The following is a 15,989-nucleotide window of genomic DNA, read 5'->3' as shown; positions in this document are numbered from 1 at the left end:
CGCAGGTTTTACCATCACAGTCAAGAGTAAACGCCATAATTAACCGCATCTGGCAGTGCACAATAGCGTCAAAAATTAGCGGAGTGTGTGAAACAATCCGTGCCACAGCACCATGCTGATCCGAGTCTTCGTTTGAAAGATATTTGCGAAAAACGATATGTCATGGGGTCTGATATGGATAGTAGGTATAAATACAGGGACCAAGGCCTGATCACACCGGGAGAGATACTACGCTACGCACCCTATGCCGCCAAGTGACTTTCAATCGGTTCTCTTGTTTTTAATGAGACCACACCGGACGGGAAGTTATTCGACGACGCCAGCGACGTCGCTGGCTTACCTTACGTGGACGCAAGAGTGTGAGGCACTGTTTAGAATCCAAACAGGCTTTAGCAATCTCCAGACACCAGCTGCTCGTCGTGTTCACGTCCCTGTAGCCTTTTGTAAACATATCCTATAATCACGGATATTTTTCGTGTTTAAAATTGCTTCATTTAAACTTTAGATGAAGCAATTTTAAACACGGAAAGTATCCGTGATTATATGATATGTCTACAGAAGGCGGGACGTGGACAGGACGAACAGCTGGTGGCTGGAGATTGCTAAAGCCTTTATAGTGTCTCTCCAAACATCTCCAACGTAGCTTAGCTGACAACACACAGTGTGAACACTCGCATAGCAAGCATATGCGCGACATAGCGGGCAAAGCGTAGCATCGCTCCTGGTGAGAACTTGCCTTTAGGCAGGTGTTTTGATGGAACGCAGAATGTCAAGACAATGTACTGCAAGAATGATAAAACGATGATAATTATTTTCAGATACACTCTCTTTGTACGCAGTGCAAACATATCAACAGGAGGAAAGTGGGCTAACGCATGTAGCTGAACAAACAAGCAAAAAAGCAGCATATAACGATGATCATGTAGATAACAATTGTCAGAAATCTCTTACCATATCTTAACTACTACTATACTACCACTACTACTACTACTACTACTACTACTACTACTACTACTACTGCTACTACTACTACTTCTACAATTAATGGCTGCTTATGTTGCCTCCAGCACCACGGGGGTCGGCTGCCTCTGCGCATCAAGGCCGTGCCCGAGGGGACCGTCCTGCCCACCAGGAACGTCCTCTTCACCGTAGAGAACACTGACCCGGCGGTGCCCTGGCTCACCAACTTTTTCGAGGTGAGTGACGCGGCCTCCCTCTCTCCACCTCCGTCTGCTTCCCACTTATAATAGTGGGCGTTGTGTGAGGAGAAGGAAGGTAGAGGAGAGGAGTTATATTTATATATCCTGGAGGATCTCTAGTTAGTGTTTCTCAGGAAGAAAAGGAGGATTAGCTAAAAGAGTGAAAAGTTGTGGCAATTCTCAAAAGTATGGTGTGTGTGTGTGTAATTTCTCCACTGCACCAAGCATATACAGCTCCGGAACACACCAGTCCTCTGAGCGTTGCTTTTCATAAATTGAGATAGGATAGAATTTACATATAATTTACGTTTTTTGCATCATGCAGCTATTACTCGGTTGAGTAGCTACCCTGGGCTGTAGGTGTCTAGAGCCGCCCCGCCCCCCCCTAAAACAATAAGTTCGTACATTCCAGGTGCTTTATCGACACGCTTCTCGAAACTCCGACTCTTGCGAAGTGAAACATGTGTCATACGGTACTTCAACAATCTAATAAACTGACGAAAAAGTAGGAGCCTTCCATCCTTTAATTGTTTTACCAGTCGTTTAGCAGGATAGAGTGTAGGTGCCTACATGTTTTCAGCTTGGTGTGTGAATTAAAAAGAAAACAATAACAACAAGAAAAAATAATTATAGTATATTCATGAGTACGAAATATTTTTTTTATATATATTCACACAGCGAAATGAACAGTGGTGTTCTCTAAAACTTATGCTCAATGATTATTTCATTTCGAAAGGGAGATGAGGAGTAGTTGGGGGAGTGAGGGTTAGGGGGTGGAAGTACGGAAGTGTGAACTATGTCAGGGGAGGATGAATAGGGGGGGGCATGGAGTCTCGCGGTTTGAAGCCACTAAACTGTCAGTCGGCCATATTGTTCAAGCCGGAGAGGAGTGGCTACATTGATGTCCATGAGCGGCCGGCCAGACCAAGTGTCCGCGTGTGACATTTCATGATGGTTCATGTGGCAGGCTGGCAGCCTGGCAGTACATGCTTGCCGCTTTCAAATTTCTGACTTGTATTTGTAAAGGAGACAGCACACCTTGGTGATGAATTGTCCTCACCGCATTTCTTGGTGATCATGAATACATTACCGCGCTTATTGGATATCATGTACAGTATTTTCTTACTTGTTACAGTATATTTACAGTAATAAATTACGAAGCTGATTCACAGACTGTGTCAGGTATAAGAATGGGAGTAATTTTGTCCAGTGTAGCACAAGCAGCAGTCACTCCATGGATGGGATAGATGGTGGTGGTGGGGGTGTGGGGGGGGGGGGAAATTGATGGGCTGGGGTTGAGTTGGTGATGGCAGGGGTTTGGAGTGTTGAGGCGGTGTGCGGCTGGGAGTGGTTTGAGTGGTTGGGAGAGCATTGGGTGTGGAAGGGTTCGGGTTGTGGGGGGTTATGGAAATGGAGGGGATTGAAGGTAGGATGGAAGACAGGGTTGAGGGAAGTGTAGGGAGGTAGAGGGAGTTGTGGGTTGTGTGGGGTGATGACATAGGTTGGGGGTTGGGGATAGGGGTTTGGGATTGGAAATTAGGAGTTGGGGGTGAGCGTTTACTTTTGGGATTGCAATGGGGTTTGAGTGGAGGTTTGCTGTTGGGGTGGGAGTAGGAGAATGAGGGTGGAGGTGGTGTGATAGGGGTGGAGGGTGGTGTTTGGGGGTGGGGGTGGAAATGGGGGCTAGAAGTTGGGGTTAGGGTGAAGGTTGGGAGTTGAGTTTCGTGATTAGGGGCTGGAGTTTGAGATTGGGGTGGAGGCTGGGGGTGGGTGTTATGACTGGTGGGGGCTGAGGGTTGGGGTGGTAGTTGCTGGTTGGAGCTTGTTGTTGGGAGTTTTGGTGGTGATTGGGGGTTAAGGGTTGGGGTAGAGGCTAGAGATGGGGGTTAGAGTGGAGTTTAGGGGTCGGGGGTGTTGGTTAAGAGTGTTTATTGGGGTTGAGAGTTGGGACGGGAGTTGCTGGGTGGGGTTGGGTGTTATGGGTGGAGTTTGGGGTTCGAATGTAGGGGTGCAGTACTAGGCTTCCAGGAGACCCCGAATAAACATGAAAGGACTTCTTTCTTTTGATGAGTGAAACATATTAAAGAAGAGCAGAGCCAGGATGAATGTGACTCTGGGTAGACACGAACTTCTTAGGGAGCACAGCGCAGTCTGAGGCGACGCGGGACGTAACGGTGTTGCAGGCCATTCCATCACTGAAAGCCACATCAAACCACACCATTACAATTTACGGCCCCTTCCATCCCTGTAAGCCACATTAGCTTAACAGTTAACTAATGGTCCGTTCCATCATCTGAAGTCACACTGACATGTTAAGCTGCCCCTTTGCACCAGTCCCAAACATTAGGTACTGATCGGGCTGCATTCTGAGCGGCCCCTTCCCGCTTCCACCTTTATTAAAACCTTCTTGCAACCCATACAGGCGCACACACACATTTCTGACTATGGTGATTCCGCTAACCAGGCAGGGGACGAGCCAGTGTGAAGTCTGAGATTGCCACAATTTACCTTCCCCATGTTTCTCTAGGTATCCATTTATCAACCATCCTGAAGGGAATGAACATCTGGGTGAACTGTACGCCGACTGGGGCAGTCGGCGTACAGTTCACCCAGTAACCACTGCTCCAGGGAGGCAATATAATATAATACAGTTGACGGTTATTGTTTTGACACAAAGGTGAAACATGTGAACAAAACCCTCTTAAAGCTGAGAAAATGCTAGATCCAGGTGGACGAAAGGAAGGGAAAGAAAAAAAAAAATGCACGTTGATACAAAATAATTTAGCACGGTTGGGCGTCGCTTGTTCTGCATAAGAGTGTAGCGAATGTGAGTGGCGAGAGAAATTTGGTTAGGGAGGGAGAATAGCGATAGAGGATGCGATAGGGTGGCATGAGCAGGAAAGGAAAAAGGTGAGTGGGAGGGGCGTAGCAACATTGTTATGGTGAGGAGGGGAGGGATGGTAACAGAGAGAGAGAGAGAGAGAGAGAGAGAGAGAGAGTGGGGTGTTGGCCAGAGAGGGTGTTTTTTACCACTGAGTAATTCCCACTAACACAGCAATCATGCACTTCCGCCCTCCCTCGCACTCTGCCCTATCAACCAACTCTCGTGGCCATCATTGCTTCTACTACGTATTTGTGTTTGACAGTAAAATATAAAAAAAAGGACAGGAAAATATACTCGTTGATCATTCATTTTATTGTTGGAAAAGTACATAATGATTTGATAATTAGAAGTTTGTCATTATGCATAGCAGCACCCATTCATAGTTCTTCATTGTGATCGAGCAAGGCAACAGAGGAAATGGGCATGATATTGTGTGCTTTGATTTTTTTTGTGTGTTTAACCCGGTACCAGCGACGGGCCAAATTTGTGGCTTCACCGTGTAGCAGCGACGGGCCAAATTTGTGGCTTCACCGTGTAGCAGCGACGGGCCAAATTTGTGGCTTCACCGTGTAGCAGCGACGGGCCAAATTTGTGGCTTCACCTTGTAGCAGCGACGGGCCAAATTTGTGGCTTCACCGTGTACCAGCGACGGGCCAAATTTGTGGCTTCATCGTGTAGCAGCGACGGGCCAAATTCGTGCCATGGTCTAAACCCCCTAAAATAGATGATGCATAAACTGATCACAAATGCTTTGATATATATTATGAAATGGTTTGTGTGAGTGATGATTTTTATTAATTTTTCTCGCTTAGAGGGACCATTAGGAGACATGATCCTCACTGCTACCGGGTTAATTATGATATACAGGAAATTGATCTACACTCGATGGTCTCAATTGTCTCAGTCATAGTCGATGTCTCAGTCTAAACCGGTGAACTTTGGCTTTAACCTTATTTATCTTTTTAATTGAACAACTTCTTTGTCTAAAATGTTCCAATGATGGGTGCATATATTAGGAAAGATGTCTATATTTCATGATATATTTTAACCCGTCAGCAGCGGGGATCATGTTTCTTAATGGTCCCTCTAAGCGAGAAAAATCTGAAAAAATCATCACTCACTCAAACCATTTCAAAATATATATCAAAGCATTTGTGATCAATTTATGCATCATCTATATTGGGGGGTTTATATCATGGCACAAATTTGGCCTGTCGGTGCTACACGGTAAAGCCACAAATTTGGCCCGTCGCAGCTTCATGTCCTCTAGTTGGCCCCTCATCCCAGTCAGAGAGATCCCCCCTAACTATCACTTCTGTCAACTGCCTTGCACACATGCCTCCCTCTTTTTTTCCTTGTATCTTTTCTTTCTTTCTTCTTTCTATCTTCTTTCACTTAAGGATGGCAGACCCAGACTTCTATTTTATTCTGATATGTTATGTCTGTGTGACTTGGGACTACCTTAGATTAATAGGTTGCTACTTTTGTATTCCTCAACTCTTTTTATGTGATGACCATATTATCTGGTGACGATCGATCCTGGACTAGCACACACAGGCCCTTCTCCTTTGCTATTTTCATATTTCGTCTCTCATCATCATCAGAGAGAGAGAGAGAGCACCCTAACAATCGTCCCTTCATCACCAAGGTCAGCGCATGATGTGGTGGTGGTAGAGGAAGTGTCGCAATGAGCGCGCCAGTCACTCCTCAAGGGCGCTTCTTTGTACCATCAACTTTTTATCCCTCCAAGCGCACTACAGCACCATGCGGGAGAGCGAGCACACACACACACACATTATTTATTTATTTATTATTATTTTTTTTTTTACGTCTTGGCCTATTGCGCTGGTAGGCTTCTTCCCGGTGGGGCCTGATGGTCGGCCCAAGGCTTCTTCCCGGTGGGTCCTGATGGTCGGCCCAGCCCGTTCTGGCGCAGGCGAGTGTTTATAGTGGCGCCATCTTGCATTGGCTCATGCTGCCCTCCCGGAGCTCATCTTTAATCCTAGAATCTAGAGTCCGGTTGGTAGGTGGTCTTCTGGACAGCATGTGGGTAGTTTTAAGCCACTCGGCGGCGGTTGAAAAATCCCAGCTTCGTGGCACCGGGCGGGGATTGAACTCGCGTCCTCCTGAACGCGGCGCCGTCACTCTGTCGACTTGGCCACCGCCTACCCGACTACATACTGCGTTTTCAGTTCTAATAATAATAATAATAATAATAATAATAATAATAATAATAATAATAATAATAATAATAATAATAATAAATGGGAACATCATCATAATTATGCACTCTTGTATAGTTCAGCGCAGCCATGCATCATACTCGTAAATATTACATGGTTTTGGTTAGTGCTAAAATTAGTGCCATTCTTTTCTCTTTTCCGTTCTCCTAGCTCCCTTCTCCTCCTACTTCTGCTACTACTGCTACTACTACTACTACTACTACTACTACTACTACTACTACTACTACTACTACTACTACTACTACTAGTTACTACTACTACTACTTTTTTTTTTTTACATCAGAGGACACGGCTCAAGAGCATTAAAAAAAGTTAAATCAAAAAGCCCGCTCCCCGCCATTCCTTTAAAAGATAAAAGTAAAGAGTAGCCAAAAGAGAGGTCAATTTCGGGTGGAGAGGTGTCTTGATACATTCTTCTTGAAAAAGGTCAAGTCAAGGCAGGAGGAAATACAGACGAAGGAAGGCTGTTCCAGAGTTAACCAGTGAAGGGGATGAACGAATGGAGATGCTGGTTAACTCTGCATAAGGGGTTTGGACAATATAGGGATGAGCATGAGTGGAAAGTCGTGTGCAGCGGGGCCGCGGGAGGGGGGGAGGCATGCAGTTAGCAAGTTCAGAAGAGCAGTCAGCATGAAAATATCGATAGAAGATAGAAAGAGAGGCAACATGGCGGCGGAATTTAAGAGGTAGAAGACTATCATTAAGAGGAGGAGAGCTGATGAGACGAAGAGCCTTTCACTCTGTCAAGGAGAGCTGTGTGAGTGGAGCCCCCCAACACGTGAGATGCATACTCCATACGAGGGCGGACAAGGCCCCCTTAACCCTTAAACTGCGGAGGTCTAAATGCCGGATATTTTTCCTTTGCGAGTTAATATTAACATTATAATAAAAAGCGGAAATATAAATCTAATAGTATGTCATCAATGAGAAAAATGTAATTTGATGTATTACAACAGTTCAGAGTACATGAATAATTAGAGCAAATAATAGGCCCTAAAAATTCGCGCGCTTTCCAAAGCGCGGGAAAAAAGTGACGTGTAGAATGACAAGTTAGGCCTCTCTCTCTCTGCATTTGTTTGTTTCTTTTTTTCCTCTCTCTCTCTCTCTCTCTCTCTCTCTCTCTCTCTCTCTCTCTCTCTCTCTCTCTCTCTCTCTCTCTCCTCGGGCTGGGCCACATATAATAATTTTTACTGCCACACTGTGATTAAGATAAACGTTCAACAAAATACAGATGTTTTTACACACACACACACACACACACACACACACACACACATAGGGAGGAGGGGGGGTGATAAGTTAGGCCTCTCTCTCTCTCTCTCTCTCTCTCTCTCTCTCTCTCTCTCTCTCTCTCTCTCTCTCTCTCTCTCTCTCTCTGTATTTGTTTGTTTGTTTGTTTTTACTCTCTCTCTCTCTCTCTCTCTCTCTCTCTCTCTCTCTCTCTCTCTCTCTCTCTCTCTCTCTCTCTCTCTCTCTCTCTCTCTCTCTCTCTCTCTCTCTCTCAATGCATGTATATGCATTGAGAGAGAGAGAGAGAGAGAGAGAGAGAGAGAGAGAGAGAGAGAGAGAGAGAGGACTACTACTACTACTACTATTCTCCCCCCAGACGGTGTTGGTGCAGGTGTGGTACCCGATGACCGTCGCCACCATCTCCCGGGTCAACAAGCAGGTCATCCACCACTACCACCGCCTCACCTGCGAGACCACAGCCTTTGCAGAGATCAGCGTGAGTCAGCTTCACTTGCCATGCTCGGTTCGGCTTTTACTCACCATTTCCACCTTCGTTTTCTTTCCATTCCCCATTTTCGGTTTCGTTCTCGTGTTTTATATATTCTTCACTTTCATATCTTGGAATGCGTGGATGTTCTGTCACTGCTACTGGAAATATTGAAAGAGTCCTGTAAGGTTGTGTTTGAATGAGCTTAGAACATCACCATCTGCTGTTTCTATATTTTCTTGCATTAAACATGTATCTTCATTTTACTTTTGCATTTCTATAATCCTTGTACCTGCTTGGAGACAGATGAGCATAACCACTCTCCTTTTTTTTATATAATTTTCAACTACATTTTCAATCAGTCAGTATATTAATAACTGAAATAACGAATTAACTAATCAATCAATCGTTCTTTTCTTGATCTCCTTCAGCTTCACGACTGTGGGTACCGCGGCGTGTCCTCGGTGGAGAGCGCGGCCCTTGGAGGCGCCGCCCACATGGTCAACTTCCAGGTGAGGCGAGTCGTGTTTTACGGCAGCTTGTGGAGGGAAACAGCTTCCCCTTGAGGGCGCCGGTCAGGGGTGTGGCGTCCTATAAGTTTCCGGTGAAGAGGAGAGGGGAAGGAGGGTTGGGGAATGGAAGGAGGGGATGTTAAATGTATTTCTTCTCAGTTGTTTCGTTTCTAAGAAAATGGAAAACAGGGGAGGCCTAGGACGTAATTAATTTGCACAATTAATAATTTTCCTATATAAAAGGATAGGAAGTTGACATGTATTACTTTTTCTGAACTGAAACTTAACTGAATTTTAGTTTAATAACTTATTTCATGAGAATGATGACAGTGAAAATAAGAGGACATATTGTGAATCTTCATGCAACATCTGTTTATCCAGGATAAGTAATGAAGGTCATATTTCACCTTGAAGAAAATTAGAAATAGAAATAACAGTCAACATGAAAACCCCGTCATTTATATGTGTCCTGTCGCACCATTTGCTTTCTCTATGAAAAAAAACAAAAAAACACACACAAAAAAAAACACGTGTGTCCGTGAAAACTACTGACGAACGTGTAAGGTGCGTGGTGAGGTGCAAGCAGCACTGAGGCGCTTGTCTTCCAGACGTCAGATACGGTGGCGGGAACATGCCTGTTGCGGAAGTACTACCACGTGGACACCGTCGGGGGATACTCGGGGGCTTTCTCCGAGCACTCCACCGTCACCTCCTGGGGCAGGGAGACCGAGGCTGAGGCACACAGCAACCTCATCAGGGCCAACCCTGGCGGTGAGTACCCTCACCCAACGCTATACCAACGCTATACCCAACGAAATACTAAAAAAAAAAGGATACCAACAATCACTTTTCTTCTTGTTACCTGTTCCGCTTTGTATTGCTTTTTAGGTCCTCCTTGGTACTTTTTTTACACTTAGATGCTTCACTTAGTTACTCTGTGATTGTAAAGATTGGGTTCCACGATGCAAAGTTCAGGATGGGATGTCTCACGACACGGGATGGCAGACGACACCACACCGGAGCTACAGGCAGCACATAAGAAAAAAAAAAAAGAAAAAAAAACATTTGCAGATTTAAATAATTGTATGACAAAATGGTTTAATAATCGGAACAATACGAGCCTGCTCAATGCTGCTCAATGCCTGCCTGCCTGCTCAATGTAAAAATACAATTAGGTAAGAACACACACACACACACACACACACACACACACACACACACACACACACACACACACACACACACACACACACACACACACAAACTCTCGAAGTTTACCATTCCTGGATGGGAAAGAAATAACCAGCCGTCTGGGGGGTTGCGTGGCATGCACCGCCTTCCTAAAAAAAAAAAAAAAAAAAAAAAAAAAAAAGTGTAAAAATTGTTTCCCAACTTTTTCCCAATTGCTTCTAAGCTGTTTAGGAACAGTTGGGGAATTTGGTTTCCCAACTGTTTCCAAACAGTTTGGAAACAGTTGGGAAACAGTCGGAAACTCCTATGAAACAGACTAGAAACAATGTTTCCAAACAAAGTTTCCTGGTGTGGACAAGCTTCTCACAGCGTTAAGCTAACCCCCTCCTTTCATCTCTCCGTCATGCAGGCCAAGTGGGGTGCGTGGTGGACTCATACAACTTGTGGCAGTGCTGTGACGAGATCTTCGGCGTGAAGCTGAAGGAGCTGGTATTGGAGCACGCCAAGAAGGGAGGGAGGTTGGCTTTACGTCCTGACAGCGGCGACCCGAAAGTGGTAGCTCTGCGGGTGAGATATTTACATAGATTTACATAGATATTCAGACCACACAGACCTTATGGTCCAGATTACTGAGATTAGTTGGTCTGTCCTTAAACCTAAGTAAAATCCCATTAAATTTAATGTTTAATGCCACCAAGACTGAATTTTGACTTAAGTGAATATCAAGTTGAAGGAAGTGGCGGTCGAGCTTGTTTTTAAATGAATTAATCGTACTGCACTGGAATACTGAAGGTGGGAGTTTATTCCATTCTCGCGCTATAATGTTGGTGAAGAAAAATTTGGTGCAGTCTGAATTTACTTGTTTACATTTAAATTTTGTGCCATTATTCCTCGTCCGCAAAGTGTCATCGATCATAAACAATTTTGATTTGTCCACACTCGCAAAGCCATTAAGTATTTTAAAACATTCGATCAATTTTCCTCGGAGGCGACGTTTCTCAAGAGAGAACATGTTAAGGGTTGAGAGCCTTTCGTCGTAGGGTTTGTTGCGCAAGGAAGGGATCATTTTTATAGCCCGACGTTGAACATCCTAATTTAGCAATGTCCTTTGCATGGAGGGGAGACCAAAGCTGTACCGCATATTCCAAGTGGGGTTTGACTAAACTTGTAGAACGGGAGTATTACTTCTTTATTTTTTTTAATAAAAAGTTTATTTTAATAAAGCCCAACATTGTTCGCTTTATTTGCTGCATCGATGCATTGCTGTGAGAATTTGAGGTTTGACGCGATTTTGACACCCAGGTTCTTAACGCATTGAACGCTTGTGAGTTTGATGCCGCGCATTTCGTAATCGAACTTCTTACTTCTTGTTCCAACTTGAAGGACCTGGCGCTTATCTACATTAAAGGGCATCTCCCATCTATCAGACCAAGATGAAAATTTATACAAATCCTCTTGGAGGCGTTGTCTATCGTCGTCAGTGAGAACCGATTTTCCAGTCTTTGTGTCGTCTGCAAATTTACTTACGAGATTATTGATTCCAACATCCACATCGTTGATGTAAATAATGAAGAGCACTGGGCCAAGAACCGAGACCTGAGGGACGCCACTAGTGACAGGCGCCCATTCTGAGTTCACTCTGTTGTCTGTTGCTCAGCAAATTCGCGATCCATTGGTGTACTTGACCGTCAATAGCTAGTTGCTTTAATTTATAAAGTAATTTAATGTGTGGAACTTTATCAAACGCTTTCTGGAAATCAAGATAGACTACGTCCTGTGATTTGGTTACGTCATAAACTGAGAAGAGGTCGTTATAAAAGGTCAATAGGCTAAGGTAGAGGAGGTAGCGTTATAATGGACCGTATTGGCTATACAGGCAGCGCCACATGCATGTGGCCACTCAACTCCAAGCTGTCCTTTCCATAGAGTTCAAGTTATAGACTACAGTGAGTCTGAGTCTGTCTCAGGGATACACGGCCATGGTGCCGCCGTCGCCCCAAGCCGATGAATGCACACACTTCACTCCTACCCGATTTCAGTTTTTCTCCATGTCATAGAGTAGAGTCAGGAAATCGGGTAGGAGTAAAGTGTGAGCAGTCTTTGGCTTGGAGCGGTGGCGGCACCAAGGCCTTGTATCCTGGAGGCGGCCTGAGACGCACTCTAGTACATAGCTTGAGTTCTATGGAAAGTACTGCTTTGACAGTTCACCGAGTGGCCACGTGTGGCGCTGCCTGTTATTGCCAATACGGTCCATTGTATTTCATAAAGAATCCTTATAACGAAAACCTAATTAAAATTATGAGTATTCTTTTTCTTGAACACATCATTGAATAAACAACAGCAGAACAATAATATGAAAATACGTATAGCCACCGTTGCCATATTGTCGTACTCAGAGCATAGTATTTAACGGTTTCTGACGCCTAACTATTGCCAAGAAACATCAGAATCTAACTCTTTTAACGATAACTATAAATTAGTTTCGTTATTGGAGCCCAGAAGACAGTTTGGGGTAGGAAGTCGGGAAATATAATCGGCTGAGTACGACAATCTGGCAACGTTGAGGCTGTAGCTCCGAGGAATAGGCTGCTCCCACGCCATTTTGCGGGTGTCAGATACCATAAATAGCATATTTTTACTGCTCAAAGCAGGTGATGTCACTTATTGTGACTTCGTGAGCTTTCATATTTATCCATTTGTGTATATTTCATGGTGGCAAAACTTAAATTACTAGTTTCATTTTTAACAGTGAGACGAATTTGTGACTGTTTATCACACTAGAATTTCACTCTAATGAGTAAATCAGACCCCACAGAAATATTACCAGTGTGTGTATGAATGAATACAAAGATAAGCACATGCTTTGATTTAACTCCAGGATGTCTCGCGGATCATTAATAAATAAAAACAAAATATCCGGATAGGCCACTCTTTAGCCCGTTACCTTCAATGGCCCCCAAAACAGTCCCTGCGCCAAGTTTGTACCCCACATTTTGGTGATGTTAGGTGCACATATGTATTCATATGTAATTCATTTTAAAGTTTAGCCACGCTTCCTCTATAGGGGAATCATCTGATCTTTGCATTCCTTTTATTTTTTTTGTCGAATTTTTAGGAAATTTGTACTTTTTAAATTAGGCACCATTATTTTGTTTTCAGTCACTGTTGTTTGAGCGCTAATGAACTGAAATGTTCTCCTACCGTAACATTACTGACTGACTAGAAGTAACAATCATGAATAAAATAATTGAGTTACAATAATTGGATCAGAACAATCAGGTAACAATATTCAAGAACGACCAGCCAGCTAAAACACGGGTACAATTATTAAGCAAGGCCTTGGTACAAGGCTCACCCCTGCCCTTCTTTCAGTGCCTTGAGATTCTAGGCAAGCACTTTGGAGTGGAGACCAACAGCAAGGGATACAAAATGTTGCCGCCCTTCTTGATGGTGGTGATTGGCGACGGAGTAAACTACAAAATAATTGGTGAGTGATTGTGGCACCGGAACGAGGATAGTGGAAGGGTAAGTGTTGTATAGAATGGCGTGGAGTAAAGCCCCGTTCACACTGTGCCGACTCTGGGCCACGACAACCCAGCGACTTTTCCATTTGACAAGTTGGTTCCCACGCTCCAAGAAGAGGGGTAGGTTTTATTGTGGTCTTGGTGTCTTGCCGACTGTCTGGGACATTCGGCCAACTAGTTGCCAGCATGTCGTGCTAACCCTCACGACTCCAGACTCCCGTCACGACGTCGGCGCAGTATTCGGCAACAGTCTCAAGACCTCTTTCAAGACATGCCCGACCCTTTCACATCGACACCCAAGACCTCGTGTACCCTAGAGTCGTGGTTAGTCGTGGCCCAGAGTCGGCACAGTGTGAACGGGGCTTAAGAAATGATGAACGAAATGCACAAGATTAGCGTCCTCTAGGATGGTGTAGCACTGTATAGCGGACTAGAGCATTCCTTAGGGAGACAAGGAGAGATATATCAGAAGTCTCGTAGTTTGACACAAACGATGAGCATTCGCTCTAATTCTCTAACCCTCAACCAGTCAGGGATCTGGAGGGATTCAGTAGCCAAGAGGCTGCTTGGCATTCCGAGGCTAAACGTGCTCTAGTCCACAGCCAGAGCCATTAGGAACTGGTCTTTCGCCTACCATACTTTTGTATTTATTTTACTTTTTAATTTTAAGGCCTGCTTTTCATTGATTAATTTCGCGTATTATCAAGGTGGTCATTATTATCCAGCAAATGTGATTCGTTCTGAAACAAAAACTTTAGATTTGATGTCTCCCAAGTTCAGGGTCTCGAACTGGATAAATTTTTTTAAATTTATTTGTGTAAAATCGATGCTCTACAGTATTATGTAATAAAACACAGTATTCCACAGAGAGGCAGTTGGCAAATTAAGTAGTTTTATTTCTCTATTAATACCATTAATTTTCTAGGAATGATGAGGTTCTTTGTTTTTTTAATCATGTAACCTATAAATATACGTATGGGGGGGGGGGGGGGTAGAAGTAACCCCCACTCTGTAGTTCCTGGCCTGCTGACGTCTTCGTTCCCTTGCACAGCCGATGTTCTGGAGGTGTTGAAGGAAAACGGCTGGTCTGCCGCAAGCGTGGGCTTCGGCGCGGGGGCGTCACTGCTACAGCGGGTATGTTTGTTTGTTTGTTTTGCTTGTATATGTTCCACCGTGGTCTAATCACGCTCTGAACTCGCTATCCCCAGCCAGTAGCCTCTCCGAATTAGTTTGTATCTCAGATGACGAATCTTTGGAAATGTCTGGAACCACAGTGTAAGAATACTCATGCAGTCGTCTCGCGCAGGATGATGGCGTCACACGCTTCCTATTTCATATTTATGATTCTAGAGATGTAACTATATCCTTCCCGACTCTGGAAAAGCTCCACTCCAAATCCGCACCTCAGACGAGTTGACTACTATCCGAACGACTGATCAGGCGCGTTGGGCCGAGTACTTAGGGCAGTTGAACATAGCAGATTCCCCAAGTAGACAGTACCCTTTGGCTGGGTTACAGATGGCGGCTGCTGATACACCAATAGACGAAACTCTACCCTCTCTTGCGGAGGTGAGAGAGGCTGTGAGGAAGTTGAAGGGTGGAAAGGCAGCTGCATGGGGTCTATAATATCAGTGCGGAGATGCTGAAAGCTGGGAGTGAAGCATGGTTGCATGCGGTGCTGTCTGCCGTGTGGTAGTCTGCTGCCATTCCTCTTGACAAGAAAAGAAGGTTGGTTGTTCAGATCTGGAAAGAGAAAGGGGACCAACAGGACTACAACATTTACCGTGGTATTACACAGCTCTGTGTGCCGAGCAAAGTGCTCGCTCATCTGCTGCTGATGCGAATTCGATCTCATTTCCTAAAGTTTCAGAGACCTGCTGAGCAGTCCGAGTTCACGCCCGGCTAGTCAACAATTGACTGGATCGCTTCGCTTCCTTGTGGAACGCCGACGTGCATTTAGACAAGGGCTACTCGCAGTCTGTGTCGATCTCAAGAAGGATTTTGACTCAGTGCATCGTGAGGCACTCTGGAACATTCTGCGGATCCGTGGGATTCCTACAAGGGCTATTGACCTGATGACTGGCCTTTATTCTGAGACTGAGAGTGTTGTGAAGTGTGGGGCAGGCGTTAGTTTCCGGATCTTCCCTGTCAATTCATGAATGAGGCAAGGGCGCGTCCTTGCTCTTCCACATTTCAGCACTTGCATGGACTGGGCATTAGGCAATGTTGCTGATCAATGTCGTTGTGAAGAATATGTTGCCAACATCAAAGTCACTGACCATGTGTTTGCTGATGATCCCGTACTTCTCGTGGAATCGCTGGAGGTCCTCGAAGTGCTGCTTGAGGAGGGACTTAAAGTCTCCTGGGTCAAAGCCAAGATCCAGTTATTTGGAGGCTTGGTCATTATGATGATACTGGTTTATGTTCGAACCTTAATCCTAGGAGTCTTTGCGCCTCTCTGCACCTACCTTCCCAACCTACACACCTAAATCTCCTCCGGGGCTTTATGATCACCTTTTAAACTTTAGATTCATCACTGGGTTGGTGAAAGAACGAAATAGAAAATTGGAAATGGTTAAGATATTGTATCTGTACTTCAAAACTTTAGAGCTATAAATACAATATTTTAACTATTCCCAATTTTCTCTTTCCCTTACTGTTTTATCGGCATTCGTTCTTCCACCAGCCCAGTGATTACAATTATCGCACTTTCTCGTCA

The 15,989-nt window shown here is 44.6% G+C and overlaps 1 protein-coding gene across 1 annotated transcript in view; it reads left to right on the top strand.

Annotated features, from left to right (window-relative positions):
- LOC126980698 (nicotinamide phosphoribosyltransferase-like) overlaps window positions 1-15,989 on the top strand; it is a 31,701-nt gene that overhangs the window by 11,431 nt on the left and 4,281 nt on the right. The window contains exons 4-10 of the mRNA XM_050830839.1: window positions 1,068-1,196; window positions 7,933-8,052; window positions 8,475-8,555; window positions 9,164-9,326; window positions 10,156-10,313; window positions 13,119-13,233; window positions 14,322-14,404. Of these exons, the coding sequence (XP_050686796.1) occupies window positions 1,068-1,196; window positions 7,933-8,052; window positions 8,475-8,555; window positions 9,164-9,326; window positions 10,156-10,313; window positions 13,119-13,233; window positions 14,322-14,404 (849 nt within the window). The remainder of the gene's footprint in view (window positions 1-1,067; window positions 1,197-7,932; window positions 8,053-8,474; window positions 8,556-9,163; window positions 9,327-10,155; window positions 10,314-13,118; window positions 13,234-14,321; window positions 14,405-15,989) is intronic.

The sequence above is a fragment of the Eriocheir sinensis genome, chromosome 45 (genome assembly GCF_024679095.1).
Source record: "Eriocheir sinensis breed Jianghai 21 chromosome 45, ASM2467909v1, whole genome shotgun sequence".
Taxonomy (NCBI): domain Eukaryota; kingdom Metazoa; phylum Arthropoda; class Malacostraca; order Decapoda; family Varunidae; genus Eriocheir; species Eriocheir sinensis.
Note: the sequence above shows the minus strand (reverse complement) of the source record. Positions and strands in the feature narration are given on the sequence as shown.